We start from the raw sequence: 21409 nt of genomic DNA on the forward strand, positions 1-21409 counted from the left end.
TTTAAAAAGTGTTTCTAATATTTTTAATATTTAAATAATAAAAATTTTCAAGTATTAAAAATATTAAAAACGCTTTATAAAAATCACTACCAAACTGACTCTCTCAATTAGCTTTGGTTTAAATAAAATACTAGACTAGACTTCTTAAGATTCCAAGAAATACATAGCCGAAAGTTTTCAAATTACCAAAAACAAATTTTATTTATTTATTTCCCCGTGGTTGTTTCTCAAGAATAACCAAAAGCTCTTTTTGGTGGTTCCTTCCCCTAATGACATGAGCAAATGTAAACTAGTAATAGGACCCATAATATCCAATGTATAATGATATTTTATTTATTTTTCCCCTTTTTTTTTTTCAACGGGCGTTTCTATATAATTCGCCAGGGTTGGATATGATGCCTCCACAAATTCATCGTATGCTTAAAATATAAGTACACTTTTTGGCTGAGAGTCCCAACTCCCAACTACTAATCATCTTAGCTGCCAAATGTACAACCAAGAATCCCAACACATGAAAGCTTCCAGATTGCAAGATTTGGAGCCATGGACAATGAGAAGTATGATTGGAGAGAGAAACCAGCTGGGAAATAAAGGGGGCAACATTTGAACTTATAAGTGGGAGGCGCTGTTCCGAATCCCCACCTGTTAAGAATAAACGGATGGTATCGTCATCTGCAACCCTCTACAGCCTAGACCACCAGTACCAAGTTGTCGTACCACCACCATTGCCACTGTGCAGTCTCAGGACCCCATCACCAACCCCTCAGTACCCTTACGACCTTACCCCAAGCCAAAAAACAAAACAAAAAAGGGAAAAATGTCGTCAACACCATCCATCACCATCACAATCTATGGAATCATGGGCCTCATTCCTACACATTCTCGGTTAATTTTTCTCTGTAATGACAAAATAAATACACCAAGGACAAATTAATGAATATTTAACCTAACAGAATGAGAAAACTTCACTACAAGGGCAAACGCATTGCATCACTGAGGGTCCAGAGATAAGTTAAAAAGGAACATGGATTTGGTGATTAATAGTCCAAAACATTCACCAAGTCTTCACCTATCAGTTAATTAAAGATTAATCCACTGGAATTTACCTCTTAAACCCTTGACACTGGTCAGTTCTATGGTAAAACAGTCTAAGCAGGTAGCCATCCACTCCATGGGAACAACACTGCATGGTTCCAAGATTCACTCCATTTCTGAGCCATGTCAAGGTCTGAACATCCAAACATGACTAATCTACCTGGGAGTCCCTACACTGAAAAAATCAGGAACTTCCTTAGGAGTGTCCTCAGCAGGCAGTGGATGATATGCAGTTTTCTTACTGCTGATTTTTGAGGAAGGTTATGATTATAACTAGGACTAAACAGAACCAGTGCTTCTGCAACAAATGCTGACAGTAGAACTGCTAGATAACCCAATCAAAATGCTACTGCACCAAACAGAAAGAGAGTAATCAGCAAGGTCAACAAATTCGGACAAACCTCACAATCAAAACCCACTCTGTGCCCACAATAAAAAGAGAGATGCAATACGCTGAATACTAAAAAAAATGTAACAGAATAAAATATTGAGGCTATGGCTTCTCAAAATGACTAGATGTTCTGAGATTCGTTTAAATCACAATTTGACATGAAATGCAACCAACAACTGTATAAGGGGATAATAAGAGGAAGAAATAATCTAAACATCAAAGCTTCAACTGCCACTCTCTCTCCACATGCATAAATTTCCATACTGCCTGAAAATCCCTTTTACTTCCCCCCACCTCTTCCTGGTCCCTATCTGAATTAAATAAACAGTATTAACATAAATAAACCTCTGCTCAGCATCCACCAACATAGGATTTTGAATGGTCTTACAATTACAGACTATATACAAGGAAAAAAAAAAAATAGTGGTATTGTGTAATAAGAAAAACTTGAGAAAAGCCAATAACATACTTCAAGTTGGAAGCGAATGCATCTGAATTTGGTCCCCTAAAATTTCATTTGATAGATCTGGAGTTTGAGAACCTTTCCTATTACGATCCAAAGAAGTGGCTTCAAATATCCCTGGAAAATTCATTCATATGAACCCATTACCTTGGTGAAATTAAATAACAAAGAGAACAATGAAGCCAAACACATGAAAAAAAACTATAACATGACATCAATTGGTTGAAATACCACAAAGAAGGTTCATAGCTTTCATATCAACAAGATATGGGTATAGAGAAAACCCTTCAAGAAGAAGGAAGAAGGAAGAACAAGTCAATGAAATTATGGGTAAAGAGAAAACCCTTCAGAAAGGAAGATAGAAAGAAAGGGAGAAAGAAATAAGAAAGAAACAAGGAGAGAAAAACAAACAAACAAATTGCAAAGCTAATTGGAAACTAAAAACATTGAAAGAATCTTCATCCAGTATATTATTTTTAACATTTAAATGTGAAAAATAAATTGGCTTTTGAGTGGAATTACTCCATAAGTGCTCTAAATGCAATTTTAGGTAATTGAAGGTTTTATAACTATTGAATATAATGAATTTATAGTGTACAATCTTTCCTTTTTAATATAGGTCACATGTATGGTAGTTAGGACTCCTAGCCTTGTATATATATATTTTCTCAATTGTAAGTAAACACAATGAATGAGAATCAAGGTTTTCTTCTCTCTCTCTCTTAACATGGTATCAGAGCTAAGGGAGAAAACCTAATTCTTTCCAGTTTCCCCGTGTCATCAATTCCGGGAAACCTTCCTGTGACCGTGTTTCATTCCGGTCACCTTCCCCAGACCCCAAAGCTTTCCGGTCGATCGAATCGTCGTCAGAAAACATTCACCTCCGGCGACTTTTCCAGCGACGTCTTTTTCCCACACTGCAAGGAGCACTTGGAAGAGATCTCCAATTTTTCCCAAAGCACCAGAGCCAGAAAACCACCCACGCGCCGGCCACGCGCGTTTTTCCGGCCGGCGACTGCATCTCACGCGCCGGCGCGTGAGGGCATGTGAGCCACTTTCCGACGACACGCTTCCTCCTCCAACCTCGCCTGACGCCGACTAGCCACCCTTCATACCTGTTTCTGCCATCCGAGCCCTGCACGTGCCTCTTTTGGGGTTCTTTTGCCTCCGTCGGCCCTCCGAACAGTTTTTCTGGCGTCCTCCGGCTATTTTTTCTCAACCCCAATCCCTGCACGTGCCTTGGGAAGTGTTCTTCTACCTTTCCGGTGGTGCCACGGTTGTTTTTCTTTTCCATTTGGTCTCTCACACAGGCGATTCTTCGGTTTTTCCTTCTTCAGCCGCATCTGAAGCCGTATTAGGGCTCTCTTCGATCCAAATATACTTCATTCTCCAGATAAGTGGATATGGCTACTAAAACTTCCATTTTTTCCTCTGTCATATCTGGATCTCCTATGATTACTTCGGAGAAATTGGTTGGCAGTGAAAATTATCTTTCTTGGTCTACCTCTGTTGAACTTTGGTTTATGAGACAAGGATATGAGGATCACTTGGTTACACAAGAGGCAGATATCCCTGAGGTTGAGCGCGTACAGTGGAGAAAGATAGATGCCCAGTTATGTAGTGTATTATGGCAATCCGTTGATCCCAAGATCCTTCTTCATCTTCGAACCTACAAAACTTGTTTTAAATTTTGGACTCAGGCCAAAGGATTATACACGAATTATATCCAGCGTCTTTATAAGGTTGCTTCTGCTATTGTCCATATCAGCCAACAGGACTTGGATCTATCTACTTATATTGACCAGATTGTCTCTCTTAAGAAGGAGTTCCTGACTGTGATGCCTCTTACTCCTAATGTTGGGGCTCAACAAATACAGCTTGACAAGTTCTTCATGGTCCTTACTCTTATTGGCCTCCGTCCGAATCTTGAGCCTGTCCGCGATCAAATTGTTGGTAGTTCATCAGTTCCATCCTTGGATGATGTGTTTGCTCGCCTCCTTCGTATCTCGTCCACTCAGAGTTTGCCATCTGATAGCATTTCAGATTCTTCTGTGTTAGTTTCTCACACTACCTCTCGAGGAGGACGCAGTGATAACCGAGGTAGAGGCCAACGTCCTCATTGCACCTATTGCAATAAACTTGGTCACACTCGCGATCGTTGCTATCAGTTACATGGACGGCCTCCTCGCACTACCCATGTGGCCCAGTCCTCTGATTCTCAACTGCCTCAGCCTCCGAGCTCCTCCGCATCTCAGGCATCTCAGGCTTCTGTTGCCTCTGTTGCCCAGCCTGGTAATGCTTCTGCCTGCCTTACCCACACATCTTCTCTTGAACCCTGGATTCTAGATTCTGGAGCTTCTGATCACCTATCTGGTAATAAGGATTTTTTCTCCTCTATTACTACTACCTCTGAATTACCTACTGTTACCTTAGCTAATGGTTCTCAAATTGTAGCTAAAGGTATTGGTTTGGCCCTTCCTCTGCCTTCTGTCCTTTATACTCCTGAATGTCCTTTTAATCTTATTTCCATCAGCAAAATCACTCGTACTCTTAATTGCTCTATTACATTTTTTGATAAATTTGTGACCTTGCAGGACCGGAGTACGGGGAAGACGATTGGCATAGGACGTGAGTCTCAAGGCCTCTATCACCTCACCTCGGATTCATCTCCTACAGTTTGCATTTCCACTGATGCTCTTCTCCTCATTCACAGTCGTTTGGGCCACCCTAGTCTCTCCAAGTTCCAGAAGATGGTCCCTCGTTTTTCCACTTTGTCGTCGTTTTTGTGTGAGTCATGTCAGCTTGGGAAACATACTCGTGTCTCGTTCCCAAAGCGTTTGAATAATCGGGCAAAGTCTCCTTTTGAACTTGTCCACACTGATGTTTGGGGTCCTTTCATTGATGACTATTCTCGATGTACTTGGTTATTTTTAATGAAAAATCGAGCTGAGTTATTCTCTATTTTCCAAAAATTTTATGCTGAAATCCAAACCCAGTTCAATATTTCTATTCGTGTGTTACGCAGTGATAATGCCAGGGAATATTTTTCAGCTCCATTTACTTCATTTATGTCTCATAATGGGATTCTTCATCAGTCTTCTTGTGCTCATACTCCTCAACAAAATGGGGTAACTAAACGCAAGAATCGACATCTTGTTGAGACAGCTCGTACTATCCTCCTCCATAATAATGTTCCTTTTCGTTTTTGGGGGGACGTTGTTCTTACCGCTTGTTATTTAATTAATCGTATGCCCTCCTCTATTTTACATTATCAGATTCCTCATTTCCTTCTCTTCCCTGACCAACCACTTTATTTCCTTCCTCCTCGTGTCTTTGGTTGTACTTGTTTTGTTCATATTCTCACTCCTGGACAGGACAAGCTTTCCGCCAAAGTCATGAAGTGCCTCTTCTTGGGATATTCCAGACTTCAGAAGGGTTATCGCTGTTATTCCCTTGAGACTCATCGATACTTTATCTCCGCTGATGTCACTTTCTTTGAGGACTCACCATTCTTTTCCACCACTTCTGAGTCTCTTCCTGTTTCTGAAGTCTTGCCCCTTCCCATTGTCTCCCCATCTGATGTTGTGCCTCCTCGACCACTTCAGGTTTATCATCGTCGCCCTCGTGTCGCTACTTCTCCCCCTTTTGCTGAGGCACCTACTGACTCACTTCCTATCCCTTCGGCTTCTCCTGCCCCGGCTCTGCCTTCTCCTAATGATTTACCCATTGCTATTCGGAAAGGTACTCGCTCTACTCATAATCCTCATCCTATTTACAATTTTTTGAGTTATCATCGATTATCTTCACCCTATTCTGCTTTTGTTTCTGCTATATCCTCTGTTTCTCTTCCAAAGAGCACCCATGAAGCTCTTTCCCATCCAGGCTGGCGACAGGCAATGGTGGATGAAATGGATGCTCTGCACTCTAATGGCACTTGGGATCTTGTTGTTTTACCCTCTGGTAAATCTACAGTTGGCTGTCGTTGGGTTTATGCAGTTAAGGTTGGTCCTGATGGTCAGGTTGATCGCCTTAAGGCCCGCTTAGTTGCTAAAGGCTATACTCAGGTTTATGGTTCTGATTATGGTGACACATTCTCCCCTGTTGCCAAGATTGCTTCTGTCCGTTTGCTTCTCTCCATGGCTGCTATGTGTTCTTGGCCTCTTTATCAGTTGGATATTAAAAATGTCTTCCTTCATAGTGATCTTGTTGAGGAAGTTTATATGGAGCAACCTCCTGGTTTTGTTGCTCAAGGGGAGTATGGTTTAGTGTGCAGGTTACGCCGTTCTCTATATGGCTTGAAACAATCTCCTCGAGCATGGTTTGGCCGTTTTAGTTCTGTTGTTCAAGAGTTTGGCATGCTTTGCAGTACAGCAGACCATTCAGTTTTCTATCATCATAACTCCTTGGGGCAATGTATTTATCTGGTTGTTTATGTGGACGACATCGTCATTACAGGCAGTGATCAGGATGGTATTCAGAAACTAAAGCAACATTTTTTTACCCACTTTCAAACCAAAGACTTGGGGAAACTCAAGTATTTCTTGGGAATTGAGATAGCTCAATCCAGTTCCGGTGTGGTCCTTTCCCAAAGGAAGTATGCTTTAGACATCCTGGAAGAAACCGGTCTGTTAGACTGTAAACCGTTAGACACACCTATGGATCCGAATGTCAAACTTGTATCAGGACAGGGGGAGCTTTTAGGAGACCCTGGGAGATATCGACGGCTCGTAGGTAAATTGAACTATTTCACCATTACTCGTCCAGACATTTCTTTTCCTGTGAGTGTTGTTAGTCAATTCCTACAGTCACCATGTGATAGCCATTGGGATGCCGTAATCCGCATTCTTCGATATATCAAAAGTACACCAGGCCAAGGTGTGTTGTACAAGAACAGAGGTCATACTCAGGTTGTTGGTTATACAAATGCAGATTGGGCTGGCTCACCCACAGATAGACGTTCCACTTCAGGGTACTGTGTTTTTTATTGGAGGTAATCTAATATCTTGGAAAAATAAGAAACAAGATGTAGTAGTCAGATCTAGTGCTGAAGCTGAGTATCGAGTTATGGCTTTGGCAACATGTGAATTCATATGGTTGAGACATCTTCTTCGGGAGTTGAGATTTGGAAAGGATGAACAGATGAAACTCATATGTGATAACCAGGCCGCATTACATATTGCATCCAATCCAGTCTTTCATGAAAGGACCAAACATATTGAAGTTGACTGTCACTTCATTAGAGAGAAGATCGCATCAGGATGTGTTGCTACAAGTTTTGTTAATTCAAATGATCAACTAGCAGACATCTTCACTAAATCTCTCAGAGGTCCTAGGATTAAATACATTTGTAACAAACTTGGTGCATATGACGTATATGCTCCAGCTTGAGGGGGAGTGTTGAATATAATAAATTTATAGTGTACAATCTTTCCTTTTTAATATAGGTCACATGTATGGTAGTTAGGACTCCTAGCCTTGTATATATATATTTTCTCAATTGTAAGTAGACACAATGAATGAGAATCAAGGTTTTCTTCTCTCTCTCTCTTAACAATAACTTCAGTTTTTATCCCAATTAAAAATGTGCATGAACTACACATGCCAACTGACATTGAACAATCATCAAAACCAGGAGCCTTGAAAAGCTCGAGAGTAATAAATCACATCCAAGTCAGAGTGATCAATGTGTAATTTGTCTGAATTTAGACTTATACATCCATTAGAATAGCTCATATTTATTCTTTTTTTTTTTTTTTTTACTTTATTTTATTTTACAGAGAAACACACACAAATAATATGATATTATACAAAATCAGCGATTAAAAAATCAGGAAATATCATCAGAGATCCATCGGTAATCAGGTGGTACCGATACAAAATCCCGTATACAATATCGGTTAACCATCAATCCTCACATTTTTTCTGATTTCTTGTGATTTTTTTATTTTTGGATTTTTCCAATATTTTGCGGAATTTTTTGGCAATTAATCTCCACAATTTCCACCATGCGGCAGCCACCTAGCCACCTAGGCAAACCTCGCCCTTGTTAAAGATTGTTCAATTATTATATATAAGTTACCCTACAAAACAATTTCAGTATATTTTATTATTTTTTGGAGTTTTTTTTTTCCAAATTTCCGTCTGATATTTCAATAATTTCCAATATTTCAATTCTTGTACAAAGTAAAGGACAAGATAGAAAGTTCCTTATAAAGCAAAAGCCATATGCAATGAACCTCCAGAACAAACAGCAATAAATAAAAAATAAAAAAGAAATAAATAACTGCTGCTCGACAGTCAATAAAACTCCTAATAATGCTTAGCACAATTAGTTGATTGATTAGCCAAGGTATAGGAAACTTTAAATGTTTTTAAGTTTTAAAGAGTGGCTTAAGGTTTATCCCATAGACTATAGAATTTGATGGGGTTTAACACAATATGTTGCTGGAATTTCTGGACTAAAACTAATTTACGGTTTTGGGATGTTTGGTTACTAGGCTTAAAGATAGAGGTTTTGGGACTTTAAAAGTAGGGTCTCGTGTAAAAGGATTCAAAAAACTGTGGGCCGCTGTGTGCAAAAGTGTTCACAGCAATATAGAGAATTAACAATGAGGTTTGCAATTACGGAGTGGGGTTTTGAGTTAGAGATGAATAAATAAATTGTGGTTGCTTTTAGGCATTTCTTTTGGTGTGTGATGTGAAGGGAAGAAGGGGAGGGAAACATGCAAGCTACTATCAAGGATTTTTGCTCAGAGGCTCAGAAGGATGCTGGTAGGATGGTATCAATTTCTTGTAATGCTTTCACAGAGGGCTGTTTAATTCAAGATGCTCTGTTGATTGCAAATAAAGTTAATGACTCAAGGTTGACGGTCAAAATCCGAGGTTCTATGAGCAAATTAGATATTGGAAAAATGTATATTGTCTTCCTTTACTTTCATGAGAAATGGATGAGATGGACTAGGTCCTGATTTCCAGTGTGCTTCTCAGTGTTTGTTAATGACACATACAAGATATTATGATAATTTCACATGATGCAGCAAGAAATCCTGTCTTCTTTTCTTTTCATCATTGTTATGAGGGTGCTTAGCATGTTAGTTGCAATTGTTGTGGAAGGGGATTATTTTAAAGGATTCAAATTAGGTCAAGGGGGCAAATGTGTTGATACTTCGCACTTGCTTTGCGTGGGTAATAGTTTGTTGTATTAGGGAGTAGATGAGGACCAGCAATGGCACCTCAGACACATTTTTACATTCTTCTTAGAGTTTTCGGCTTAGAAGGTAAATTTGCAAAAGAGTGAGCAAATTCCTGTTGGGCAAGGAGAAAAGGTAGCCACATTTATTTATTTATTTATTTATTTTTGATAGGTAAATAAGGAGAATATATTAAAAGCGCTTACAAATGCACAATAGGGTACACATGGAGTATACAAAAGAAGCCACAAGGCAAGAAAAAGAAGAAAAAAGCGAAGCAAAAACCTACCACCCTTGAGAAGACTACCGTCCCCCTGAACCCAGCCCCAACCCAAAACTGATTTTGGGGTATGTGGAGGGCGAACTTCATTTTGTCTAACGGCCCTTTTTCTGGGATCTTGATCTGGGCCAAGCTTACGTGGGATCCAGTGATTAAGAAGTTTGAGGGGAAGTCAGCTAGCTGGAAGAGACAGTACTTGTCAAAGGAGGGGAATACACAGGCACTAATCAAGAATGCCTTGTTGAGTCCCCTTGTCCATTTGTCAATTGGGGTTGGCCTAAGGATGGGGATATTGGAGGTTAGCAGTCTTGGATTACTTAAAAATGCATCACTGACAAGTGGTTATAGTGTTTTTCAGGAGATTGATTTTTTGGTATTTTCAGGGGTCCTCATGGAAAGGAGTTGTGAAGAAGTATTAGTAGTGTGAGAGTTTTCAAAATATCTTTGCCATGTGACATGAAATAGACAGAGGGTGAGGATTTTAGTAGAATGAAAGGTGCACTGAATGTTCCTTTGATGTTCAAACTTAGGATCTCTTCAGACTTGGGAATTAAAAAAAAAAAAAAAAAAAGCTGCTCTAGTAGATTGCTTGCTGATCAGACACTGGGGACACTGGCTTGCAAGTTTACATTAGGGAGTTCCATAAAAGAGTAGCGGATGGTAGACTCCTTTGTGGACCTTTACAGTGTCAAGCTTACAAGGGAATGTTCAATGAAGGTTTCAGTTTTTGTAACATTGCATAGGATTTCTCACTTATAAAACAAGAGAAAAGAGAATACAAATAAAACAAAAACAAAAGCATTGCAGAGAGAACAACAAACAAAGATTTATTGTGCATACCAAAGCCTAAAATTATTGAGCAAATCAGAAAGCCTGGTAGAGAAAAATCCATTTTGTACACAATCTCCATGACAATGATGCATCCTCCAGCTACCATTAAATGCCTTGGAGAAGAAAAAACCATATGCAACCTACCAATAGATAAAACAGGTTATATCATTCTTGAGTCCCTAAAAAGGACAAGTATTTGAAAAATAAATAAATTGTTGAGAGAGTAAAAAATGCCCTCACAAAAACTCCACCAGTTATTAGAGGAAAATGCTTAATCTGCTAACTACAAATATAAGGAACATAATGACAAACACATAAAAGATGCATAAGTCAACAGTCAGACAAATTTAATAAGACATATGGGATCATGATAGTAGAACAGGACCATTCTGTTACAAGGTGGCTTCGAAACAAATTCTTTGCTGCTCAAGGCATCAGCAATATTATTCAGTCTCCCGAGAAAAAAAAAATCCATTTAAGCAATCTTCTAGACAGATAGTGACAGAGACTCATTAGTCAGTAAAGCCCACCTCAGCAAATTATACAATCATGATGGAGGCTGATGCAGTATTTGTAGAATTTGGCAGAACTTTACACTTTAATTATTCTTTCTCTTAAAGGAATGACACTCAGGTTAGGTGGTTTTAGTAGCTTGGAAACTAGGGGTCAATTTAGTAACTGTTTTCAAAAACAATTTTCTGTTCTCCAAAATAAATAAACAAATAGGAAAACACATTTAACAACTAGAAAACAGAAAACAGATTTCTATTCTTTATAACAAATCCTAGGATGTTTAAGACAATATCTTTGATTGTTTTCACTTGTTTTCTAAGGGTTATTTAAAAAAAAAAATTATACAAATATGGAGAATGATTCAAAATAAAGTATTATATATGAAAGTTATTTTTAAAACATATTTAAAAACATAGAACACGGGTTAAAAACATTTCAAGTTCCCAAACCAAGATAATCTCTACAAAACATCAAAGAACAATTTTCAAAACCTATTCTCAAAAACTAATTTTCAAAACTATTTTTTAAAACAATTATCAAACAAGGCCTAAAAGTATAATCCAGTTGGTTTACTCAACAATAAAATTGACAGGAGAAGTGAGATCCCAATTGAAAACATACAATCATAGTAGGCCTGTCAATGGATTGGACTCCAGTCTAAATTTCATAAGAAGTTCCAGTCTGTAAATGATCTGAAGACTGAAATCTGCTTGATTCTGAAAATAAAATAGTTTGATCCAATTTGTTAAATCTGATTATCTGCTGCAAAATACATATTTATATGGCATATCATCTATAATTAAACAAAATAAATTACATGCTATAGAGTGGATATGTGTGTATGCATATTAAGCATATATTTCTATAGTATTAAGATGTTTTTTGTTGCACACATTTTATAGTACAAATAATATTTTATACAAGTTCAATATATTCTTTTCAAGCAGAACTATATTATATAATATTGATAGATTCAGATCAGAGAAGATTAACATAGTGGTGATACAGTAGCATTTGAATTCGAATCTGGACTATATTTCTAAAACCCATTGAATCTCAGATAATTTTCTAACAGATATAATTTCAATCAACCCAAAACAGTTAGGATCTGATCCTTTTCAGGCCTATTAACAAGAGAAGAAGTTTATTAACAAAAGCAATGGTGGTGGAATGAGAAGACTAAGCATATTAAAATATAAGGAGAAACCTTCACTGGAGCATGGAGGATTTGCTTACTAACCCCTAAAATGCTCTCACCATCAAAACTCAACAGGTGAGTAGATAAAAACTGAGGTATTCAACACCTTAACTCTGTTTCTAGCAGGAAAGGTTTTAAAATGTGAGAGTTAATGAAGCAACTCCAGAACACTCGGTAAGCAGTTTAAAAGCAGTGCATTTCAATAATGAACTATCTCAGCTAAATAAGAAATATTTATAAGCTATAATGAAATTCCAGGAAATTTTAATATATAAATCATTTATTACCACCAACAATACCTAAATATTTTATTTAACAGAAAAGAATAACATACAGAGTAAAACATGGTTATTAGGCAATACCCAATTTGCATCTATACTAAAAACTAACAACCAGACACCATCTTCGAGGGGAACTATAAAGGGTGACTGTCATTGAGATCAAAATTTCAAAGTTTCAGCAGAATGAAATAAATTATCTAAGGCCATTCAAGGAAAATTTTTATGAGCACGCAATCATGAATGTTCCATTCACATATGCCACATCATAACCTACTAACCACAAATTTCCCAATCAAAAAATACCAGAGGAGCATTTAAAAAGTTATTATATAAGGTACCTCTCCTCTGCGATACTGTCAACATAGAATATCAAGATAATTCCAAATAGAATGGTGCTCAAATACGCCCAAGTAGAAAATGGTAACTGTCTGCTGCCTTCGGATGATGTTCCCTGAAGTGCTCCAATGAAACCAGTAAGAAGCAAGCAATGTCAATGATGACAGCCCTATAGAGTTCATAAAAAGAAATCAAGTCTGCCTACTAAAAACTCACTATAATCATGTCCCACATGGCCACAGGAAATAGAAAACATGTAGCAGAAGCAGTTGTTATTGCATGAAGCCGCCTTTTGAGTTGGTTCTGAAAGCAGAGAATGGCTACAATCAGATGTTGTAGTGGTCAACCAGTAGCTTTTACAAAGGGAAAAAGAAAAGGAAATGGTAGTATGTTGCATATAGATGGATGTCAATACCTTGAGTGAAACACGCCGTGCAATCACCCTTCTCAATGCAGACAAAATTCCAGCAAAGATAGGGATTGCCATTTCCTTCATCCCCAAAACTCGTTCTGTCCGATTCTCAGTATCAAGGATATCTTTAAATGGTATTTTCCAGTTAAGTTTAATCTCACACAAGTAAAAGATATGCCAGTTGTTATCTTTAAAGATACTTTTGATTCAGCAGTTTAGAAGATTAAAGGAGAGAAAAATGAAGAAGGGAAAGCAAGAGAAGAAAAGCTTTAGTATTTTCTTCAGCTTGTTTACAAGAGGACAGAAAGAAGGGGAAGAGAAATGACAAAACCCATCCAGCTCTACTATAGTAGCATTTGAAAGCTCATGTAAAAAATCTTACCCTTGAGGCCTGGCTCAAGTGGCAAAGGGATGGGGAGGTTCTAGGTTCAAGTCCTAGTGGGGACAAAAAATTTACCAATCTAAAAAAAAAAAAAAAAATCTTGTATTCAGTTTCCATAATAAGTTTCTGTCCAAAACACCTGGCCTATGAGGTGAGAGTTTCAATGGGCCCAAAAAAGAATTTTTTTTTCCTGATCACCAAATTTTTTTTTTTTTTTTTTCAGCACCCTGCTGACAAACAAACCAACAGGGGGATGGAACATTCTTTTCTGGTGAAGCTTATTAGCTTGTACAAAATTAACCATGAGAAAAGTTCAATATACAAGAGGATATAAAATGGAGAAGATGTGGCTGTAGCCCACCCTAGAGATAAGAAGTAGAAAGATGTAAGCATCGCAATGAGCCCGCCCACCTGGTGAAAGATCAGGAGACACACATCAAATTAGGGGAAAGAAGAAAATATCTACTGCCTTCCAATTTGATCACCTCTCTAATAATAAAACATCAGTAGAGTAAAACTCATGTGTTAGGTCCCAAATAAGGACAAGATTTGAAGTTAGAATGACCATGTTGCAAAAGACACAGCAAATGATTTCAGAAGAACAGGAATTATCAGGAAGTCAATGTTCCCTCAGCGATGGGAGAAACATCCAAAACAAAATGTTTAATGCTCCTAATAATACGGAAGAATATATTTTGTCTTCAGTACTCCAAGAGTTCATAGAACCGAAAACCATTTTTATAGTCGAGCATATCTAAGAGTTACCTTTTTCCAGACATGGCCCTTCCAACCATACAAAAGTGCTGACAAGACTCCAAGAACAGCACCAGAATACTCAGCCAAAATAGCTCTGAAATTTAATGAGAATATAAATCAATAACAGTTACTATGTAGTCATGAACAAGCGAGAAGACACATTATGCCCAAAGTAAAGAAAAAGAAGTAACCGGGGTATTAAATTTTCAGATTAAATAATAGTCAGACTGAAGGTTAGAGATTACTTAACTAATTCCTTGAAGTGTGACACTGGAAAAGGGGACCTAGATCTTATCTAGAAGCACATAGTTGATAGATTATGCCATGGAACCAATTAAAGATTTGGCATAGAGTCATTGCAGTGAACCATACATGTTTGAGTCATCTAAAGACACCTTAAATTTATTTTAGTTGGATGGATGGCATTAATAAAGCGAGCTCATAAGATGTCATTTGCTAATAAATAAATGCAGTTTGCGCATTGAAGGTGAAGTCAATGCTAAATTATCACAAGCCCACCCACAGGTCTAGAACAATGCTAAAAAATAATGCTTAATAAGCCCAGACTTTTATCTATTGACAAGCAATGTGTGTTTGAATGCATGGGGAGGAAGGGAGGGGGAGAGAGAGAGAGAGAGAGTCCTATTAACAAACTATTCCTTAACTGCAAACTGTGACTTCTACAAGGTTAAAAGAATTGGAAAAGAAATTAAAAAATATCACAAAGGCAGTCAGAACATTCACTCAAAGCACTAGTTGGAATCTTCATTCGAGCATGGGAGTACCTACCTGACTGGGCCACAGGATTTGAGGCCCTTGCCCCACAAGATGAAGTATAAAGCTGTTATGCCACCATTTATTATCGAAGGTACTACCTGAAAAACAACGGGTATTAAAGATCATCTTAAAGCAAATCATCCAAGTGGTAAATTATAGAAATTTATTGTTTATTTCCTTCAAAAAGGAATATTTGTATCTGACCTGTGCGTTAGTGAGGGGTCTGCCCTTCCAGGGCTTTTGCAAAGCTAAAAATATGACTGATGATGGAACCAGACAACTGAAAATAAACAGGACAACTGATGCTCCAGTCTGAGACAAAAATCGGTACATGGAGTAAACTGACCAGATCCTCATGAAATTGCCAATAACATGGATAATCTGCAAGGGAGTTTCCCTACAAGAAAGAAAGATCATAAAAGATCATCATTATAAAAAGTGTGACTGTTAAAAAGGAGCCAGATGTAGAACTCATAAGCCAGGCTATGTGCCCTGGGTCTTCCCCACTCTGGCAAAAGGGGGCTAGCTGGTTTCCTTCTTGTCTCAGGACATATATATAAGAGAGAGAGAGAGAGAGAGAGAGAGAGAGAGTAGTATTCCTACATATCATTCCTATCAGTTTTTCTCCCCAAGAAAAAATGAAAACAATATTGACAAATATATTATCAAAATATAAAGTAGCTAAAGAAACTGGGAAATTTTGCTCTTCTTCGAAGTTAAACAGGAAGACACTTTAGCAATATAAGAGTTGGCCGCACCAACATTTACATGAACTCAAAACTATAGTACAAGAAAGTCTCTTTCCTATCGAAATTATACTTCTCAGCTTTCAAACTTCTGAAAATTATAGAAAACCTCTCCAGAAAGCGTAGAGACACCTGGTTGTGGTAGGATGCATGGCAGAAGGGAATTGGTTGGTGGAAGGTGAATGCCTTTATCTGACCAAATGGATGCTATTCTTGCCCTTGCAACTACACTCTAGTGCAAAGAGATTTTTCAAAGCTATTGACAACAGGTGTCAAGGTTTTGTGGATGTGGAATACCATATACAGGGGTGGCACCTTAAATGGGTATTACTATTGGTTGAAAGGGCCCAGTGGACTCCCCACTTTCACACACTTTTCCATGATTGAGAACTAGAAGGATTGAAGGTATTTTTCTAGAGGCTACAATAAATCTCAATTAGAAGGGATGAGGAAAACAGACTAGACTAGAAGGAAATCATGACTAGCAAGTTCTTTGTCAAATCCTTCTACGCATTTGTTGCCCAAGGAAGAATTAAGCCTTTCTCATAAGCATAGTTTAGAGCCCTTGGGTGTCAACAAAGATGGGATTCTTTATTTGGGAAGCTATTTGAGGAAGGGTTTTGACTTTTGATTAGTTCAAAAAGAGGGGTTAGAGTATTTTGAATCAATGCTACATCTGCAAGGGGGATGAAGAGTTAGCTAATCACTTGCTTCTCCACTGCTTTAAAGGAATAATTTTGTGGCAGTTGGTTTTTCTCTATTTGGAGTAGCTTGGGTGATGCATTCCTCTGTTAAAGGCAACCTTCTGAGTTCACACGGTTCTTTGTGGGGAAGAAGATGGAGAAAGCTTAGAGGACCGCTCCTTTGTGCCTATTTTAGATGTTATGGAAGGAAAGAAATAGGAGGTCTTTCAAAGGTTTAGAGCATTCAGATCAAGTAATCAAATCTCCTTTATGCTTATCTTTTTGGATTAGGTTAGTGTCTATATTAAAGATCATTCAATGTCAATGATAAGCTTTGTAGATTGATTAAGTTCAAAGCAAGGAGGAGGAGGTTGTTTTTTGTTCCCCCCCTTACTTTTAATTTGCCTAGTTTGGCACTAATTGTATACACCGTGTGTACCTTTTCAAGCGCTTTCTTTATAAATATTTCTTCTTGTTTGCCTAGAAAGAAGTTTTAAGGATGTAGAGGTCTATCATGTAAAGTTGAAGCTTTTGGAGGGAAAGGTTCCTTTTGCAAAGCATTAGGAAGGAAACTGGGGTTGGAATTTCTTTGGTAGATTTCTTGTTTTTTTTTATCAGAAACAAACAGATGAATTGGTAGATTTCTCGTTTCTGTTGAATTTTACTCTTATATTTCTATTTTATCTTTTCCATCTGTGATGTACCCTTATATTCTTCTCCCTTCAAATCAAATTATTTACTGACAAGAATTCATTAGTAAGGAGAAACCTCAAGATTTACCAGCATGTCTATGCTTTTTATTATTTATTTATTTATTTATTTTGATAGGCTAACAACTTTGATGCATTTAGACAACAAATCATTAAGGTTTCTAGTCACCACCAAACTAATCACCCATATCAGGATTCTCATGTCCTCTGATGCAATTATCCTGTTTCCATTCACATGCTGTCTCCAATACTCTATCCCAAAATGATCAATATTTTTTTCCTTTTTTTTTCAAATAATGAGAAATCCACCTTGATAACAACTAACAGTGAAAGAAACCTAGGTGATATGGGTCCGTCCCTCTATCCTATACCACTTAAAATGTGGAGGGGGCCGAGGGGCTTGGGATTTCTGGTACATTGCCAGAGGGGACTATGACTGAACTATACTCCGGGGGGCTGCTTTTCCCAAACTGGTGAATATGTTCAAACCCAATCACCTTAGCTACTCAAAAAAATCAAAACAAGCATGTAAAGGCGTTGGCTGTATGCCCATTAACAAGACCATAATTAATGCTCTATCACACGATATGCTGGAAAATTGAAAACCTAGAGCGGTCAAAGAGCTGCTAACTACCATTTTAACGTTAGACTCTATGAACACACCAACATGCCCTATTTAGCAGCTCTCTTACCATGAAAATCTGACAGCATCACCTCTCTCTCATTATATAGAAAAGTTTGGAAAATGAATGAAAATGATAATTATTTTAACCAATGATGCAATTTCCACATCAAAAAAATGGGACGGAGACTAATCTTTTCTCAGGTTCCAAACAACGAATATCCAATTTTCACAACTTCAATTTCTCCTCATGTCCTAAGCAACCAAAGAATACAAAAAACAGACTCAAACTCCTGATTTCATTTCTTTTATTTTATTTTCCGGAGCTTTCAGACCAGCCAATCAAAGGGTTAGGGTCCGGACCAATGCAGTAAATGAAGGTTCGGGGAGGCAAAGATTGGGAGGGTTTTACCTGAATGAAGCAGAATTCTGAGATCCTCGGCCTTCGGAAATCTGCGTTGGAGATATCATCTTTGCGAGAATCGTATTGCGAAGCCCCTGATTCTATATCTATGTAGCTTGGGATACAAGACACATTTTCAAAGATTTTATCGAAAAAAAAAAAATTACTGAAATATATTCATACGCTTCCTCAGTTTCATCACAAGAAAGAAGCCCCCGAAGCAAGAAAACAGACTTGAAGGTCTGTGACTCTTCCACTTTGAGACCTTGGGTTGGGCCAACCACTGGACCAGCCAATTCGGACTTGCTACATTGGCCCATTGGGCTGACTCGGTATGTTAGGAAGCGGATGAGTTGAACTAGAACTGAATCTGCATGAATTGATCCCATAACTTGTATGCTTTGGGCTTGGACTTTGAGGTTGGACCGAATTCAAGAATTTTTAATTACTTAAGTGCAAAGTATTTTTTACTTGAAATGTTTCCAATGGAAGTGTTTTTTCTAAAAGTGTTTTTTAAGGTTACTCACCAATTAAGAGTTTATTTGACAATGATTATAAGAAAAGTTTTATGTTTAAAAAATGTTTTTGAAAAAAAATTAGGCATTTGACAAAATTTAGAAAACACTTCCAAAAATATGAAAAATCACTTGTAGTATTAGAAAATCACTTAAAGTCCATTTGATGATGATTCTATGAAGCGTTTCTAACATTTTTAATACTTGAAATTTTTTATTATTCAAGTGATAAAAATGTTAGAAACGCGTTGTAAAATCACTATTAAACATACTCATAGTATTTTTTAAAAGAAACGTTTGACAGTTAATTCTTCTAAAAACATTTTTAAAGAAAATACTTTCACTAAAAATGCTTTAAATAGAAATGCTATCAAACATTCTAAAGTTTTTCTGTAGAAAACACCACAAGTGATTTTTCAATATTACAAGTAATTTTTTATATTTTTAAAAATATTTTTTAAATTTTGCCAAATACCTAATTTTTTTATAAAAAAAATATTTTTAAATTAAAAGTGTTTCCTAAAATCACTATTAAGAAGACTCTTATTATCTTAATCTATAAAACATTTGATACCACAAAAAATATACATATATATGCAAAAATTCATATATCATGAGAATGAATGTTGAAATCATCATTTGAGAAGACTATCTTCATATTTTGGTTTTAAATTGTACTTTCAAAAGACAATTCGAAGTAGCTTGTTAAAATTATCTTTAAAAAAAAACACATCAAAATTTTAAGAAGATGATCTTATTTTACAATGAGTGACAATATAGATTAACAATATGTTTGATAATGATTTTAAGAAACATTTCTAATCTTTCTAATATTTGAAAGATAAAAATTTTCAAGTGTTAGAAATGGTAGGAACACTTCTTAAAATCATTATCAAATATACTCTAAAAGTACATTTGACAGTGATTTTAAGAAGTGTTCTTAACATTTTTAGTACTTAAAAGATAAAAAATTTTAAATGTTAAAAATACTAAAAATGCTTCGTAAAATCACTATCAAATACAATTTTTTGATACAATTATTGTACAATATGGTATCCAATGTTTGTTTTGAATGGACTCTAGACCCCTTAAAGTCATTTTCTTCTAAAAAAATTTATAGCTAACAAATAACCTCTCCACCTTTAGAACCATAATTTAAAAAGTTACTTATCTAAAAATTTGTAGCATACCAAACTAGCCTTAGATTTCTCTATTGGGCGTTATTCTCTTAGCCATTGGAAGTGTTTTCATTTAGCATTTGCATACTCTAGCTGAAGTCTTTGTTGATGATTTCATACTTCAGCGCATGAACTTTGCTTTGGTACGAAAATATGTCAAACATACTTGTTCCATCCACATAGGTGATGTATGTTGTACATATTCGTTGGAAGTGAAAGAAAATTCACTCCCCATGGAGCAGCCTTGTGTCCATGGACCGCAAAAGTTTTCAGAAAAATTGAAACTTGGAACTTTGAAACATTTCCAAACTTTTAATTCATGGACATGTTGTCTAGGTATTTCAGAAACCGATTTCAAAACTAAAAGAAATTTTCCGAGACTCAAATTTAATTTTGGAAGATAACTTTCAAATTCTAACTTGATTACCTTAAGCATCTCTGATTTTGATAATTTGTCGCAACCATGTTGATCTTTCATCTCTTACATTCCTCAAAATTGTCTTGGCCCCCAAAAGTCTTTTAAACAATGTTCATCGATATTCAAGAAATGAGTATTCAAAAAAAGTCATAGAATTAGGGAAACTCTTCTTGTTGGGCGAAATGATAAAGGAATACCCAAAAATACATCTATAAAAGCTTTATATAGGAATCCACAAAGAAATGATCCAATCAATCAAGATGTACAATGGGGATCCTATCTATATGATTTTGCACTTCTCAACAAATATAATATGTTTCATTATTCTAAGTGGTTATTCTATTTTGGATAATGAATAACTTATTTTTAACTCTTGGATTCAGCAATTCCTATATACACTACTACAAAAAATGTAATTTATGACGCTTTTTTTCTTGACGCCTATATAAAGTGTCATTATTTATTCTCAAAAATGGGTATTAATGACGCTTGCATTATCTTGGCGCTTTAATTGGAGAAATAATGACGTTTTTAAATAATGGCGCTTTTTTAAGCGTCATTGTACAATGAATTTCAAATAATGACGTTTTTTTAAGTGCCATTGTAGGAGAACCTCAACCTTTGAGCTTTTAAAAGCGTCATTTTCTGTTCATTTTATAATTACTCACATTTTTCAATTGAAAAAAAAGAGATAAATGTAATAAAGCCTTTTCCATACCCGATGTCCACACTCAAGTTTCATTACCAAATCTGTCTCTAACTGAACCAGCAAGCTCCAGCCAATTTCAATTGAGAAAATGAAGTTCTTACTCCAAATCAAGAAGATAGCATTCATGGATGTTCCACTGATTTGACTATTTGGGTGCTGGATTGAGAGAAAGAAAATGAATGGAGATATGAGAGAAAGCTAGGGTTTTTTTAGATTCGTAGGTTGGGAGAGGCAAGAGGCAGCAAAGGCAGGTGCCTTCGGTTGAAGAGATAAGCAAGGAGGAAAGGTCGAAGAACCAGAGAAACAGAGGAAAGAAAAAAAAGGAGAAGAAAAAACCCAGAAGAGAGAGTTGTCGGGTACGAGCCCATATGTTCTCGTTTTCCCATGGATTCACATTCTTCACTATTGATTTCTGGGATTTGAGTGTGAATGCTTGTAAATCTGTTGTGGTTTTTGTTTATTATCAGTTATTTTCTTGGTTTGCATCTCCGATAAAAAGATACTATACCTCTGTTTTTAG

At 36.7% G+C, this 21409-nt stretch overlaps 1 protein-coding gene across 5 annotated transcripts; it reads right to left on the reverse strand.

The window, feature by feature from the left end:
- Positions 1 to 386: 386 nt before the first annotated feature.
- On the reverse strand, positions 387 to 18279 carry LOC117931213 (zinc transporter 5). Of its 5 annotated transcripts, none has more exons than XM_034852137.1 (11): positions 18079 to 18279; positions 15110 to 15302; positions 14918 to 15003; positions 14138 to 14222; positions 13705 to 13783; positions 12994 to 13124; positions 12795 to 12881; positions 12581 to 12693; positions 10260 to 10390; positions 1956 to 2066; positions 387 to 1441 (listed from the first exon to the last, which is right to left on the reverse strand). In XM_034852137.1, exons 1-10 carry the CDS (start codon positions 18135 to 18137, stop codon positions 1957 to 1959), a joined length of 1074 nt encoding a protein of 357 aa, XP_034708028.1. In that variant the 5' UTR covers positions 18138 to 18279; the 3' UTR covers positions 387 to 1441; position 1956. The 5 variants fall into 5 exon arrangements, with proteins under 5 accessions (XP_034708028.1, XP_034708025.1, XP_034708027.1 ...); XM_034852134.1 differs by having other exon boundaries at positions 387 to 1444; XM_034852136.1 differs by lacking the exon at positions 387 to 1441 and adding an exon at positions 1519 to 1797.
- Positions 18280 to 21409: the final 3130 nt, after the last annotated feature.

This window comes from Vitis riparia, chromosome 14 (assembly GCF_004353265.1).
Source record: "Vitis riparia cultivar Riparia Gloire de Montpellier isolate 1030 chromosome 14, EGFV_Vit.rip_1.0, whole genome shotgun sequence".
Taxonomy (NCBI): domain Eukaryota; kingdom Viridiplantae; phylum Streptophyta; class Magnoliopsida; order Vitales; family Vitaceae; genus Vitis; species Vitis riparia.